The sequence below is a fragment of the Microtus oregoni genome, unplaced genomic scaffold (genome assembly GCF_018167655.1).
Source record: "Microtus oregoni isolate MIOR12 unplaced genomic scaffold, Mior012 000042F_ref0000377, whole genome shotgun sequence".
Classification (NCBI taxonomy): Eukaryota; Metazoa; Chordata; class Mammalia; order Rodentia; family Cricetidae; genus Microtus; species Microtus oregoni.
In genome coordinates, this window is record NW_024543209.1 from 7,457,774 (window position 1) to 7,472,681 (window position 14,908).

A 14,908-nucleotide genomic window follows, 5' to 3' on the forward strand; every position below is an offset into this window, starting at 1 on the left:
TTGTCTAAAAGAAACTGACCCTTGACCTGTTCTTTCCTAGTGTTTTGAGCACTTTTTCATCCTGCTGCCTCTAAGAGCCAGTCAGTCTTCTTGAAAGCACGGTGCGCATTTCCTGCTCTTCCACTGAACTAGCCTCCTCCCCACTCTGGCTTCCCTGCCAGTCAGTCTACTGGCTCCCCGGGCCATCACAATTGCATTCTCAAAGGATGCCAATCACTTCCTGGTGGTCAGGTCTTTTCTCAACCCCATTTGGCATTCATCTCTCTACCGCATTTGAGCCCTGGCCTGACGGAAATTCTCCCCTCCTTGGATTTCATTGCTCTGAATGATTCTTTTCTTTGATGGTTTCTGCTCTTCCTCCCACATTGGACTCGTCTTCAGGGGTCTAGCCCCACTTTTATTTTCTTCCTCATTCAATTCTATGACTTCAACCATGTGACCAATGCCAAAAATACATGTAAAGGATTCTTTTTTTTTAAATATTTACTTTTATTAGTTTCGTTTTGTATTAGTTATTGAAAACTGATCATAATCACCCGCTCCTCCAACCCTTCCCATACCTCCTCCCACTTTCCTACCTACCCAGTCATTGTGGAAGAGGGGGTAGAAAGACTGTCAAAGATTGGGGCAATGGATGGATTCAGGGGAGGTTCACCCCGACACAGCAGAGGAGTTACTCATATAAACTCACAGTAATTATGATAACAGGCACAAGCCTTGTGCAAGCTCAACCCAAACCAAATCTCAATGGATTTAAAACATGTTTTTTTTCCTTCTTTCTTGTGTCTCAGTTTGGCATTTCTAAGTGTTCTTCATTTGCTACAAAATGTCCAACCACCCTTCAATAGTGGTACAGTCTAGAACAGCAATCTTTATCTTATCAGCCCCCTATGGTGGCTTCTGAGTCTCCTCCAGTTTGTTCACGTGGTTCCAGTCATGGAGCGCTGACAGTTTAAGGTGTGGGTGGCAGCCTCCAGCTCTCCTGTGTCAGCTGCTGCCAGGCACATTGCTCTTTCCTAGCTCAAGTGAACTTTAACTTGTGTCTGACCTGTTCTAGTAGCCTCCAAATTGGCCTTCTCACCGCCAGTCTGTTTCCAGTCTAATCCGTACTACACGTAGACTGATGAATCTTCCTCCATTAACCTCCGTCTGGATCTAACCTGTTTTGGCAGGTACTTATTCAAGGCTGTGGTGACCTGCCTCTGACTCCCTTTTCAGTAATACCCAACATCTTTTCCACTTTGTGTTAAGTTGGGGGCGTAGCTTCAGCCCCTGGCCTGGGAGTTGCTTTGCTCTGAACTCCAAATCCCAGCATGCAAGGTCCTGACCCCCCAGGGTATTTAAGGGGCCTCCTAGAGGAGGAACACGTGGTTTTTCGGGTCTGCATGGGTTCCCTTCTGTCCTCTCTCCCCACCATGCCCTCAGCCACCCAAAAGTGTCATCCTTAATCAAACGATGGGCATTTTGATTTGGTTTGATTTGACCTAATTGGATTTCTTGTGCTTGCAGAGCTGTTCTTATTCTTAACACTTTGGAGTACTTATCTCCTTCAAAAATGAGATCCCTACTGTCTTCATCGTGGCTTGATGGCTAGTCCCTCTGTCAGCACTCAAAGTGAAAGTGCTTAGTCTTCCTTTTGCATCTGATGTTCTCTTTCTTAGGGTTTTTTTTTTTATCAGTTTATACGTTGTAATAGATGGTGGATTAATATACTAGGACTCACTGTACAGTTAGCGTGTGTGTGCGCGTGTGTGCGTGTGTGTGTGTGTGTGTGTGTGTGTGTAGTCAATTTAGGGTAGAGCTCATCGTTGATTGACTTAACTCATCCATCCACCCATCTACCCACTTCTTTTCTTTCTTTCGTAAGATTTATTTATTTATTTTTGAATACACTGTTTTGCCTGCATGGATGCTAAGCTTTGTGGGAGGCACTGGAGATGTGAGAGCAGGAAGGCTTCGGAGGGATGGGAGGCCCTTAGGGTCCTTATTCTTAGCTGATATTGTTCTTATTCTCTAAGCAGGGCCTGCTCCTAGATCAATGCCTGACATGTAATGATTACTTGTAAGTGAATGAATGAACTAGCAAGGATACAGCATGATAAATACAATCATTCAAGTTGCATTGTGACTTAATTTTCCACTCGGTGCTGGCATTTAAGCCTTTTTGATAAAAGAGAAAATAAAAACGGAGCAGGCCAGACAAAGTATTTATTAGAGATAAATGCAAATGCAGTAGCGCATCCTCTGCGCCCTTGGATTAAGGCTGCATCACGGCAGACGGTTCGGCCACTTTTACAAATGACAGCAATATTTAAAGAAGTGCTTACGAATGATGTCTTTTTTTTTTTTTTGTAGGACGAATAAAACGATGACTGTGGGAACAATCTCTTCCAACTTGAGGCCTTTTAAGCATAATAAGACATTTGTCCTCTCTGTCTTTGAAACGGGGATGATTTCATTCTGCTTTCTACTGAGGCACACCAGTGTGGGTTTTTCTTTTTCTACTTTTCTTTCTTCCGTCCTTTCTTTTTGATTACAGTCTGTCCCACTTATTAAGCGTGTCTCCTTTCTCACTGAAGTTTCTTTACTTTTCCTTTTTCTCCCCAGCTTTCTGGGCTTCTGCGTTTGAACCAAAGAACTGCTGGGAAAAGGAAAGCACAAAATGAGTGGCATCTATGAATGCCTGCCCTAGCTCTCAGAGTCTGCAGAGCCCTGGAATGCTACTTAGCCAGACTCGCAACTTGCGCTTTCCCCTCCCCAAATCTCAGCAGTGTTTCTACAGAGTCAGCTAGCTATACAAGGCAACTGCTTCCTGATTCCCCAAATGTCACACTCTGCAGCTTTGACCTGTTCTTCAAAATGCATTCATTGTGTCATTAACGGTCAGTAAGAAGATGAAGTCAACGCAAAAATCAGTACTGCTTTTTCTTACATTCTTTCTTCTTCTTCTTCTTCTTCTTCTTCTTCTTCTTCTTCTTCTTCTTCCTCTTCCTCTTCCTCTTCCTCTTCCTCTTCCTCTTCCTCTTCCTCTTCTTCTTCTTCTTCTTCTTCTTCTTCTTCTTCTTCTTCTTCTTCTTCCTCTCAACACAGAATTTCTCTGTGTGGCTTTGGCTGTCCAGGAATTCCCTCTGTAGACCAGGCTGGCCTCTAATTCAGAGATCTGCCTGCCTCTGCCTCCTGAGTGCTGGGATTAAAGGCATGTGCCACCACCACCTAGCATTCCTTATATTCTATATTCTTAATTAAGCCAGTAAATACCTCGATGTCTCCTAAGCTTCTTAAAACAACAACAGCAACGAGAACAAACAACCCCCAGACTCCTTTCAAACTTTCTGGGAGTTTTGAAGTCCCCACCGAGGCTCCATTTTCAGTGACTCTGTCTGAAATAGCACTAAGGCTGTGGAGGCCTGGGATAAGTTTCTGGTAGTGGCGTCTCAGACCAGGAGTGCTTCATCTGCACAAGTTGTGACAAAATACGGCTCAGAAAGTTGAAGATTTTCATTCACTCATCCATTGAGACAGGGTCTTATCCTCTAGCATAGGCTGGTGTGGACCTCATTCTGTAACCCAGACTAACCTCACAGACTAACTTGTGAGGATTGCCCCCCCCCACCTCCTCAGCACCCCAAATGCTAGGTTTACAGATGTGAGTTACCATAATGGGCTAGTAGAGATAATTGATTGTTTTTTACCTATGTTTTAAACATTGGGATTTGTACCTACGGTCCATTATTATTTATCTGTTTATGTGCTGAAGGTAGGACACAGGCCTTCATGCTTGGTAATCATGTGCTCTCTGAATGAGTTATATCCCCAGCCCCAAAGGTCCTTTCTCCAGTGGGGACCGAGAATAATTCACCCTACCTTCCCACTGGTTTCCTCCACTAACTTCCATACACTGAGGAGCTCTGTGGGCTACCTGTCTGCCGGGTAAGTAGGCACTTCCCCAGGCAGTGCCCGAGAGCAGAGGTGCTACCTTCTGTCCAGGCCAGCTACTGGCCTTGAACTTTGTCTTCTATTTTAGAAAGGTCCACTTTCTTGTACTCAGCCCCAAAGGGCTGACACTTGAGCCCCTCAGACCTATCTTGTTGGTATAGGAGAGATCCAAGTTTTCGGGTCAAATAGAATGAATTATTGTAGGGCAAAATTTCCATTGTGGTTTTCTTACTATTTTGTTTTTGGTTAGTTTCTGCTAATGGACCAAGGGAGACAATTCTTTTTGGTAGGGAAGACCATTCACAAGTAAACAAACAGTGCTCACGGGCATGGTGGATTTGGTCTCAGTGCCCACGTACAGGTAGAGATTTGTTTATGCATATGTTAATGCCATGGGAGGGAAGGTGACCCTAGAAAGGGGCTTCTGATAAAATGAAAAATGGGGACCTTGGCGACGTTCACCACACAGCCAAAAAAGGCAGCGGGGTCTCAGCTCTCGTGGACACACAGCCCAAATGTCAGAAATCAAAAAACGCTAGACCAACATTTGCTGCCTCTCTATAGGAACCAAGCCTGTCAGCAGCATAAACACTTGCAATCCTGCCCTTCCTAGGATGCATGTGCTATCGAAAAGGGAGGTGTTAATTGCCGTGCTAATTACAACATGATTGCCTTGCACTTGCTTTGCACTTGTAGGTGATTAAATTTTTAACGAAGCATATTACTTGGCACTGTTAGCACAGTTAACACATTCTCTCTCTCTCTCCCTCTCCTTTTTTTTTTTTTTTTTTATGCCTTGGGAGAAGTCCCACACTGCAGCCCCCTTCCCTGGCTGTGATCTGCTTGTTGTGTTTGGAACAAGCCTCTGTTTAAGCTGACGGTTACAGGACTCCAGCTTCCTGCTTGGGAAAGAGCAGCAGCCTATTATAATCATACCCAGCATGATGGCACTGGCCAGATGCGAACGCAGAATTCACAGAGGTATTAGCGAAAAAATGAGGCGGCGCTGCCAAAGCCGGTTCCCAGCCTTCATTTAAAAACTACAGAGGCCTCAGCCAGTGAAGCGACGGTGTGGAAGGGTTTAGTGGGAAGGTACAGGGATGACAGCAAGTTCCACGTGATTTATCTCTGTTTTCCAGCCCACGCTCCCAGCTGAACCGGAGCACGGGAAACTTGCATCTGTTCGGTGGGCAGCCTCGGTCTGGTGCTTCCCACTGTGCGCTGGGTGGAATCTGGGTTTTGTGTTTCTGCGCCTGCGTAGGCACTGTAGCTGTTTTTCTCTTTCCCTAGGCCTCTTTATTCAGAGGAGCCTGGGAATACAAGTGTGCCTGGAAGAAAAGAGCTGGATACGGCTAGGGGTTCCCACCCTGGGCCTTGGGGGTCAGAGCCATGGCATGGAGTTAAATTGTCTCCACTGAAGCATGTCAGCAAGACAAACTCACCTACAAAGCCTGCGTGCAACTTTGTATGACTCAACTCTCATGACTTGGCAATCCCCCCCCCCCCCACCCCCCACCCCCCCCCCCCGCAAGGAGCCCAAGACCAGAGTCGTCGTAGGAGAACGGAATGGATAAAGGAAGCTAGTGAATCAAGCCGAACAAGAAGTGTCCGCTTGTCACAGGCATTTTCTTCTGTCAATTATTCTTCTGAGCTACTTAGCCAGTGGTAGGCTGGCTTGGGCAAGAGGCAATTCTCCTGAGGAACATAGGCTTACAACGCCAAGAGTGAAGATTCAGGGAACTGGGGAGGTGTCTCTGTTGACACGATGCTTGCTGCTCCAGCCTGAGGTCCTGGGTTCCATCCTTAGCTGTCATGTACAGAGCCAGGAGTGATGCTGAGGCAGTCAATTTTCCATTCTGGTTCCCGTCTTTCCCTCCTTCCAGAAGCAGAGTGGGGACTTTCGTTCACCAGGTGGGAACATTTTAAAAGGGCCAGTGGAAACTTGAATGGGACGGTAGAAAGAGGCTACCAGCTGACAGAGAGAAAGACAGTGATCTAGGTGTAAGTTCTCGGGAGGCTCCAGGTATCTAGCAGCGAGGTCATAAAGTGTCACGACTCTGAGCTCTTCTGGGCGGGAGGGGGGGGGGCGCTCCAGATGCTGGCGAGGAGCTAAACCAAGTCCGAGCAGGGCAGGGCTGTGGTTCTCCCATCCCCAACAAGCCCTGTAGTTTCCTTTTTTTTTTTTTTTTGGAAGCAGAGAGGGAAATCAGAGAAGCTTCACCTTTCACGATAGCCACAAACAGCATAAAATATCTTGGGGTAACTCTAACCAAGGAAGTGAAAGATCTATTTGACAAGAACTTTAAGGCATTGAACAAAGAAATTGAAGAGGATACTAGAAAATGGAAGGACCTCCCCTGCTCTTGGATTGGGAAGATCAACATAGTAAAAATGGCCATTCTACCAAAGGCAATTTATAGATTCAATGCAATCCCCATCAAGATCCCATCAAAATTCTTCACAGATCTTGAGAGGACAATAATCAACTTTATATGGAAAAACAAAAAAAAACCCAGAATAGCCAAAACAATCCTATACAATAAAGGATCTTCTGGAGGCATTACCATCCCTGACTTCAAACTCTATTACAGAGCTACAGTAATGAAAACAGTGTGGTACTGGCATAAAAACAGAGAAGTCGACCAATGGAATCGTATAGAAGACCCGGATTTTAACCCACAAACCTATGAACACCTCATTTTCGATAAAGGAGCTAAACGTATACAATGGAAGAAAGAAAGCATCTTCAACAAATGGTGCTGTCACAACTGGATGTCAACCTGTAGAAGAATGAAAATAGACCCATATCTATCACCATGCACAAAACTCAAGTCCAAATGGATTAAAGACCTCAATATCAGTCCGAACACACTGAACCTGATAAAAAAGAAAGTGGGAAGTACCCTACGACAGATGGGCACAGGAGATCGCTTCTTAGGTATAACCCCAGCAGCACAGACATTAAGGGCAACATTGAATAAATGGGACCTACTAAAACCTGTAGTTTCCTTGAACGTAGATGAAGCAGTGCTTCATCGGGGTCTGTCCAGTCTTGAAGGTTGGAGTAAGTTCTTCTTCTCAGAGCTCAGTGTCTCTGGTGAGAATTCATTCTTCCCTTTCCTCAACCAAACCGTCAAGGAGCTTTGGGGGAGCTGGCTGAAAGCGGGCCTGTAGCCAGAAGCTGGACTGGCAGAAGCCCCGTGTGCGTGGGTTTCTGTTTGTCACCATGGCGCTCTCTCTCCTCATTGCCTTTGCACCAGGGCCTGCCCTGATCTCTGCTTGAGCTGTCCTGCAGCAGGGTGGCTCTTATCACTCATCATTGGGGCTGATTATTGTGAGTCATCGAATGTAGCCTGTCCCTTGCTTCCATTGCCACAAGGGCTCATCCCCCTTTTAAAAGTCATTCTCAACCTCCACTGAGATGACAGCTGGGGCTCCTCCTACCCCTATCAGTGGCATCCTCTTGTAATTCCAGTATTGGGGAAGGCAGAGATGATGGGGGGGGGTCCCTAGAATTCCCTGGCTAGTCAACTTAGCCAGTTGGTGAGTTCAGGTGCAGGGAGAAACCCCTTTCCAAAAATTAAGGTGGAAGGAGCCAGTGAAATGGCTCAGTGGGCAAAGGAATTTGTTTAAGCCTGGGAACCTGAGTTCGACACCCAGAAGCAGCATAAAGATGGAAGAAAACGGACCTCCGTACAGTTTCCTCTGACCTCGGTGTTCTTGTGTTGAATCTCCCAAACAATTAAAAAAAATGATAGATAATGACATTCAAGGCTGCCACCTCGCCTCTACCTGCATGCACATGTGCTTACTCGTGTGGACGTATATGCTCCCTTTACCACAGACAGATTTAACTTCTGAGCTGGGTATATTCTTCAAGCCCTAGGGAGGCTGAAGCAGGAGGGTGTAGAATTCCAGTCCAGCCTGTGGGTCAGTGTAGCTACAGAACACTCCATAAATAAATTCTGTCGGTCCAGGGAGAAAATCACCCCATGCACTCTGTAATTTACACTTGCCCAGCTGTCAGGTGCTGGGCTCAGTAACAGCATGCACAAGCCGACTGTGAAGAGGTAAATCAAGGGGCTTGCTGGTGGCACTCAGGAGCTGCCTGCTGTGTCGTGATGGGGAGTTCCAGACCATCCTCGGTCCTAGAGTGTCCTTGACTGGGGTGCTGATCCTTACGACATAAAAATTAATGCCATTTTTAACTGTCAGCTTTGTGATATCCTCCCATTAAAAAGAAACGCTTCCTCATCTAATGAGTGATTGGCTGGGCTTTCTCTCTCTCCCTCTCTGCTTTTGACTAATGAGTTTAATTACTTCCTTTTGCAAACTCCACCCTTCCCATCAGCTTTGCATTTTAGACTGCCTGGTTTCCCTGGGTTATCACAGTGACGCTTGAAACTCAAGGATGGGTAGTATGCTAATGGGGCCATTCCAGAGTCTCTAGCCTCTGCCCTGAAAGAACAAAAATTTGTGCATTTCCTGCCCATTTTATCCCAACACTGTAGATGTTTCCTTATGTAGCAGGAGAGGGATTTGGAGAGAGAGAAAAAACTGTGGAGTGAAGTCAAATAGCCTGACATGTCCAACAACATTTCAGTTGAATATTTTAAAATATTTTCCAGTATGTCCAGGGTCTGTTGATGGACCATCTATTTAGAGAATTGAGCACCCAACTTTTAGTTGAAATTTGTTATTTTACTCTTCCGTTACCTTGGGGATGGCAGATCTGTCAATTTTTCAGCAAATCTACACTCTTTCCTCTGTCCCTTTTATTGTTTTCAGGCTTTTTTCTTTTCTCTCTCCATTCCTATCCTATAGCTTCCTTCTCTCTCTCTCTCTCTCTCTCTCTCTCTCTCTCTCTCTCTCTCTCTCTGTGTGTGTGTGTGTGTGTGTGTGTGTATGTGCACATGTCCGTATAGGTGTGCTCATATACATGTGTGTATATAGAGCTCAACACAGGTATCTTCCTCACGTGTTTTCCTTATTTATTAGTGTGTGTATGGTTCGGGGCATGAGAATGCCACGACATTCACGTGTAAATCAGAGGACAGACAGCCTTGGGTGTTGGTCTTCCTCATCCAGCTAGTTTAAGACTTTCAGTAATTGTTCACTGCTAGATACGACCAGGCTATCTGTTCCAGGAGCTTCCAAGCAATTCTCTTGATGCTGCCTTCTTTCTCTCTGTGTGGATACACTAAGTTTATAAGTGTGTTCTACTGCATCTGGCCTTTTAAACATATGAATTCTGGGAATCAGGCTTGTGTGCCAAGTGTTTTACTTATTCAACCATCTCTCAAGTTCTCTCACTGATTCAAGATCTTAATATTTGAATAGGCTGGCAGGACAGAAAACTCCAGGGATCCTGATGTCTTGGAGCCTTTCTGGGTGGGTTGCAGAAGCACAGTGCCGATGATGGTTTTTTAAGTGTGTGCTTGGGATCTGCACTCAGGAAATCATGCTTGCATGACAGACTTTTTACTGACGGACCCATCTCCTTAGCACTCTGTGGCCTCTTCCTACATTGCTACCTGCTCAGTTGTCCTTTCCGTACCCATTCACAGGGCAACTGCTTGAGGGGCTTCCTAGCAGCCTGTGGATTCTAGACTGAACTGGATGAAACACCAATATTTTATTGTTTTAGCAATTCACTCTCTCATTCCCTCCATCCCACTCCAGTTAATTTAAAAGTTTTAAGTTGTGGCAACTCTCACTTAGGAAATTGAGACAGCAGGATCTTCGTAGGCTCAAAGATCAGGAGTTCAAGGGCAGCCTAGGTTACCTATGATGCAAGTTCTAACTGAACAGTCTCTGATTGGTTTGATTTTTAACAGCTGCAGTAAGACCCAAGTTTTTTCTCTCTCTCTCTCTCTCTCTGTGTGTGTGTGATAGAGAGAGAGAGAGAGAGAGAGAGAGAGAGAGAGAGAGAGAGAGAGAAGAGGCCTGATTCCCTTGCTTTGAACACACACATGCACACACACGCGCGCGCACACACACGCGCGCGCACACACACACACACACTCTCCAGGAGTTGCAGTATCTGCCAGCCATTCTCTTTGATGACAAGTGAGTCAGTTTTGCACTTCAGCAGAGGACTCAATAATGTCGAAAAGGCACAGAGTGAGAAGATGGAGTGCCTGGAGAGATGCTGGCTGCCTCTCACGTCACACCATTGCTTACACACTGCTATTTCCAGCTCCTTGGAGCTTTTCTGGGAAACAGTGGTATTTTTGTTCCCTTCCCCTTTCCTCATTCTTTCATTCCTGTTCTCCCTCCAGCCCACCTTCTCTTGCACTTTAGCCAGCTTCAGAGTCTTGTGTTTCCTGCTTCCGTGATGATATCACAGGCGCACGCAGCATCTGGCATATTTCTTGTCTTTGCAAATGCATTTTTCTTTCTCATCACATTCCTAAATTAAGATACTCATTATCACACATGTGGAACCTGATATTTGATAAAGAAGCCAGAAATATACACTAGATAAAAAGCAGTATCTTCAACAAATGGTGGTAGTTTAACTGAATGGCTGCAAGTAGAAAAAAATATATATCCTGCACCAACTCAACTCCAAGTGCAACAACGCCATCAACGAAAAAGCAGATACACTGAACCCGATAGAAGAGAAAGTGGGAAATCAGCTTAACTCACTGGCACAGGAAGATACTTTATGAACAGAACACTGTTAGCACAGGTACTAAGATCAACAATTGATAACTCATGAAACCGAAAATCTTCTGTAAGGCAAAAGACACCATCATTTGGACAATTTTGCAACCTGCAGAATGGGAAAAGATTTTTAACAGCTATACATAGAGGGCTGATAGAGGGCTAATATCCAAAATACATAAAGAACTAAAAAAAAAAAAAAAACAACCCCTGAACTCAAGAAAACAAAGAACCTAGTTAAAAATGCAGCACAGATCTAGAGAATTCTCAGTAGAGGACTCTCAAGTGATGGAGAAGTACTCAAAGAAATATTCTACATCCTTAGTCATCAGGGAAATGAAAATCAAAACTACATTAATATTTCATTTTATACCTGTTAGGATGGCTAAGATCAATAAAACAAATGACAGCTCATTTTGGTGTGGATGTGGAATAAGGGGAACACTTATCCATTGCTGGTGAGAGTGCGAACTTGTACAGCAAGTGTGGAAATCAGTGTGGTAGTTCCTCAGGAAAATGGGAATGGATCTACCTCAAGATCCTGCTATACCACTCTGGGCATATACCCAAAGGACACTTCACCATTTGCTCAACCATGTTCATTGCTGCTCTATTCATAATATCTGGACACTGGAAACACCTAAATGTCCCTCAACAGAAGAATGGATAAAAAATGTAGGCACGTAGAAAATAATTTGAACCCAGTCATTAAAATAAATAATGAAATTGTGGAATCCTCAAGTAAATGGATGAAACTAGAAAAAAAATCATCCTGAGTGAGATAACCCTGACTCAGAAAGACAAACATGGTATGTATTTGTTTATATGTGGATATTTGTCAAGTCAATGATTATTAAGATACAATCTGTAGAACCACAAAGGTTAGGTATAGAGTAAGGGACTGAAGGGTGGGGGGACTGATTTCCCTAGGAAACAGAAATAGAGTAAATAGTTTTGGGTGGATGGGAGAGTGTTGGAATGGGAGGATCATGTGGAGGGGTGAGGGAAGAAGGGAACGAGAGAGGGAATATGGGAGAAGACATCTAAAAATAAGGGTCATTTGAGGGGTAGTATGGAAATCTAATAGAGTAGATTCTTCCTAAGATATATATATATATATATATATATATATATATATATATATATATATATATGCAGCATAAATGAAATTGTAAAATAATGGGGGAGACAGACAGACCCATCTGGACATCTCTTGTCACCAAATGAAGATTCCAGTACTGGAATTGGAATATATCTAAGTGAGTTGTCTGCCAAAGGAGTCCCAGAGGAATTCCCAAACAATCATGGCTGTTGCCAAGACTATAGCTTGTTCTCCACAAACTGGGGGTAAGGCCTCATTGCTGAAGACAACACCTACAGAGCTCATTGAATAAGCAGAGCTCGAGCTGGAGCCTACATAGAGCCTTCATCCCTATGCTCTAGCATCTTTGGTACAGGGATGTGCTCTTCATGCTACCCAAAGAGAAATGTAAATACCAGTCCAACAACACACCCTTTGCTCTAAAATGGTGTTCTGTCTGCAAGATATGCTAGTGCAAGGGAGGCACAAAGTTCATGCAAGTAACCAACCAATATCTGGTTTGACTTAAGGCCAACTCCACAAAATGAACCTCATACCCAACACTGCTTGGGTGACCAAGAACCTAGACTAGGTAGTCCAGGGACCTAGGATAAAACCAAATACTATTTACCTAAAAAAAAAGTATCACTAAAATGACTTCTAATGATATTATGCTATACTTATAGATCAGTATGTTGCTCAGCCATCTACAGCAGATGGGAGCAAATTCAGAGGCCCACAGTCAAAAATTATGCAGATTGAGAGAGCTTAGAACACTAAGCCATAAATAGGATGTCTCTATCAAATCCCTACCCCCAGAGCTTAGGGAACCCTGCAGAAGAGGAGGCAGAAAAAATGTAGGAGTCATAGGGGATAAAGGACACCAAGAAAATAAGACCCTCTGCATCAACAAATTGACATATACGTGAAGCACAGAGCCTGCATGGTTCTGCAGCAGACAGGGCCCTGGTTCTGAAAGGAGAAGTGAACACATGTCCCCATCCCTAACCCAGAAGCAATCTCCAAATGATAACCACTTTCACATGAAAATTTAGTTTCCTCCAAGGGAATCTCACTGCAGGAATACACTACTCTTAGGGATAGATTGCATGCCTAGCAGTAGATTGGTGTGGGAGGTCCTTCTGTCTATGAGTTGAGTTTATTGGTTAATGAATAAAAAAAAAACTGGGTTGGCCTATAGCATGGGAGGAAGAAGGTGGAGTTAGAAAGAAACCATGGATCCTCCACCTGAGACAGACGCTGGGAACATTACCTGGTAAACCACTCTCATGTGGCGATATACAGATTAATAGAAATGGGTTAAATTAATATATAAGAGTTAGCCAATAAGAAGCTAGAACTGATGGGCCAAGCAGTGGTTTTTTTTTTTTTTGAGACACATAAAGTTGTTTAATTAGGTTGTCAGCAATTTAGAAAACCAGTTTGTGAGGATACATCCTGTTGGTCAGACAGAACTGAGAGCGCAGGTAGCCCTGCAGCTGAGGAACAGCTTTGATCTTTGGCAGAATCTGTGAGTCCACCACTTTCTGATCAGCCTTGCGCTGCTCTGTAATCTCATATTTCTCCTTCTCTGTGTCAAAGATCTCGCCCTCCTGATGCCTGGGCTTACGCAGCTGCTTTTTCTTGAAGTAAGCATCAGTCAGGTGTTTGGGGATTTTAACTGTGCTGATATCAACTTTTGTAGAGGTGGCGATGACAAACTTCTGATGTGTTCTTCTCCAAGGAACTCTGTTGAGGGCAAGAGGTCCTGTCACAAGCAGTAAACCACTGCCCAGTTGCTTCAGGAAAACCACTCTCTTGCCCCTGTGGCGCCCGGTAAGGATGATGAGGACAGTCCCAGGAGTGATGCTGGCACGCAGGCGTCTCACATGCTGACTGAAGGGCTTTTTGCCATGGCTCAGCAGCTTCCGAGGCATATCTTCAGTAGGATAATACCTGGGCATTTTTCGAAGCTTAACCACCCGGGTACCACCATTCTTGTCACCACCAACTGGTTTTGTGACAGTGGCAAGGACCTTTTCCTTTTTCTTCTTCTTTTCAACCTTGGTTTTTGCAGCTGTGTATTTCCTTTTGTACATGGCCTTTCTTGAATACATAGCAGATCGGGAGTACCTGCCAATTCCTCTAACAAGGACTGGATTTCGGCTGCAATGGGGCTTCCCCTTCTTGAGCTTTTTAGCTTTAGGGTCACCCTTTTTGGCTGCACCAGCGGCAGGGGCATCACCGCCAGCCTTCTTGGCTGCAGGTTTCTTCTCTTTTGTATCAGGTTTCCCGCCTTTTTCACCCGCCATCTTGCAAGATGGGAAAGAGCCAAGCAGTGTTTTAATTAATACAGTTTCTGTGTGATTATTTTGGTTCTGGGTGGCTGGGATGAACGAGCAGCTCACCACAACAGTAGATGGTCACAGAAAATGAGGAAATGATGTCTTTGGAAGTTCCTTGTCTCATAATGTTGCATCCAGCTCTTTCTTTTCTGTCTTTTAAAATTTTTATCTTATTATATTTTTCTTTTCATTTTATTTTGTCTATATATTTTTTCTTTGTTTTTTTTTGTGCCTTCTCTTGGGCACCTTTACTTTTGTTTGTTTTGCCCAATGCTGATTCTTTTTTATCATGTTGTGGTCATACCATATAATATTATTATGTTATTATTCCTTAGAAGCCTGCTTGTTTTCTAATGAGAGACAGAAAGGGGGCAGATCTGGATGGGAGGAGAGGTGGGGAAGAGTTGTGAAGAACAGAGGGAGGGGAAAACATAATCAGGATATGTTATGTGAGAAAAAAATCCATTTTCAATAAAAGGAAAGATACTCATTCTTTAATGCTTGAAAAATACTTAAATATTATTGCTTGTGTCTATGAATGCATGTGCCATGTTGTGAATGGGGAACTCAATGGACAAGTTCATGCAGTTGATTCTTTCATTTCACTTTTATGTGGGTCCTGGTGATTGAACTCAAGTGGTCAGACTTGCCTGACAAGGGCTCTTGCCCATTGAGCCATGCATCCTGTCCTAAAAGTTTGACTGAAGGCTTTGTTCTGTGAAGCCTCTAAGACAGCCAGCCACCTTCTCTGCTGTACACACAGTGTCCTCTGCTGTCTGCTGTGCATGTTGTGTCCTTTGCTGTGCCCACGGTGTCCTCCACTGGACATGCTGTGTCCTCTGCTGCACACACGTGGTGTCCTCCACTGTATATGCGA

At 44.3% G+C, this 14,908-nt stretch overlaps 1 protein-coding gene across 1 annotated transcript; it reads right to left on the minus strand.

The window, feature by feature from the left end:
* Positions 1-13,081: 13,081 nt before the first annotated feature.
* On the minus strand, positions 13,082-13,998 carry LOC121434069 (60S ribosomal protein L6-like). The gene has a single exon (XM_041632868.1). It carries the CDS (start codon positions 13,996-13,998, stop codon positions 13,117-13,119), a length of 882 nt encoding a protein of 293 aa, XP_041488802.1. The 3' UTR covers positions 13,082-13,116.
* Positions 13,999-14,908: the final 910 nt, after the last annotated feature.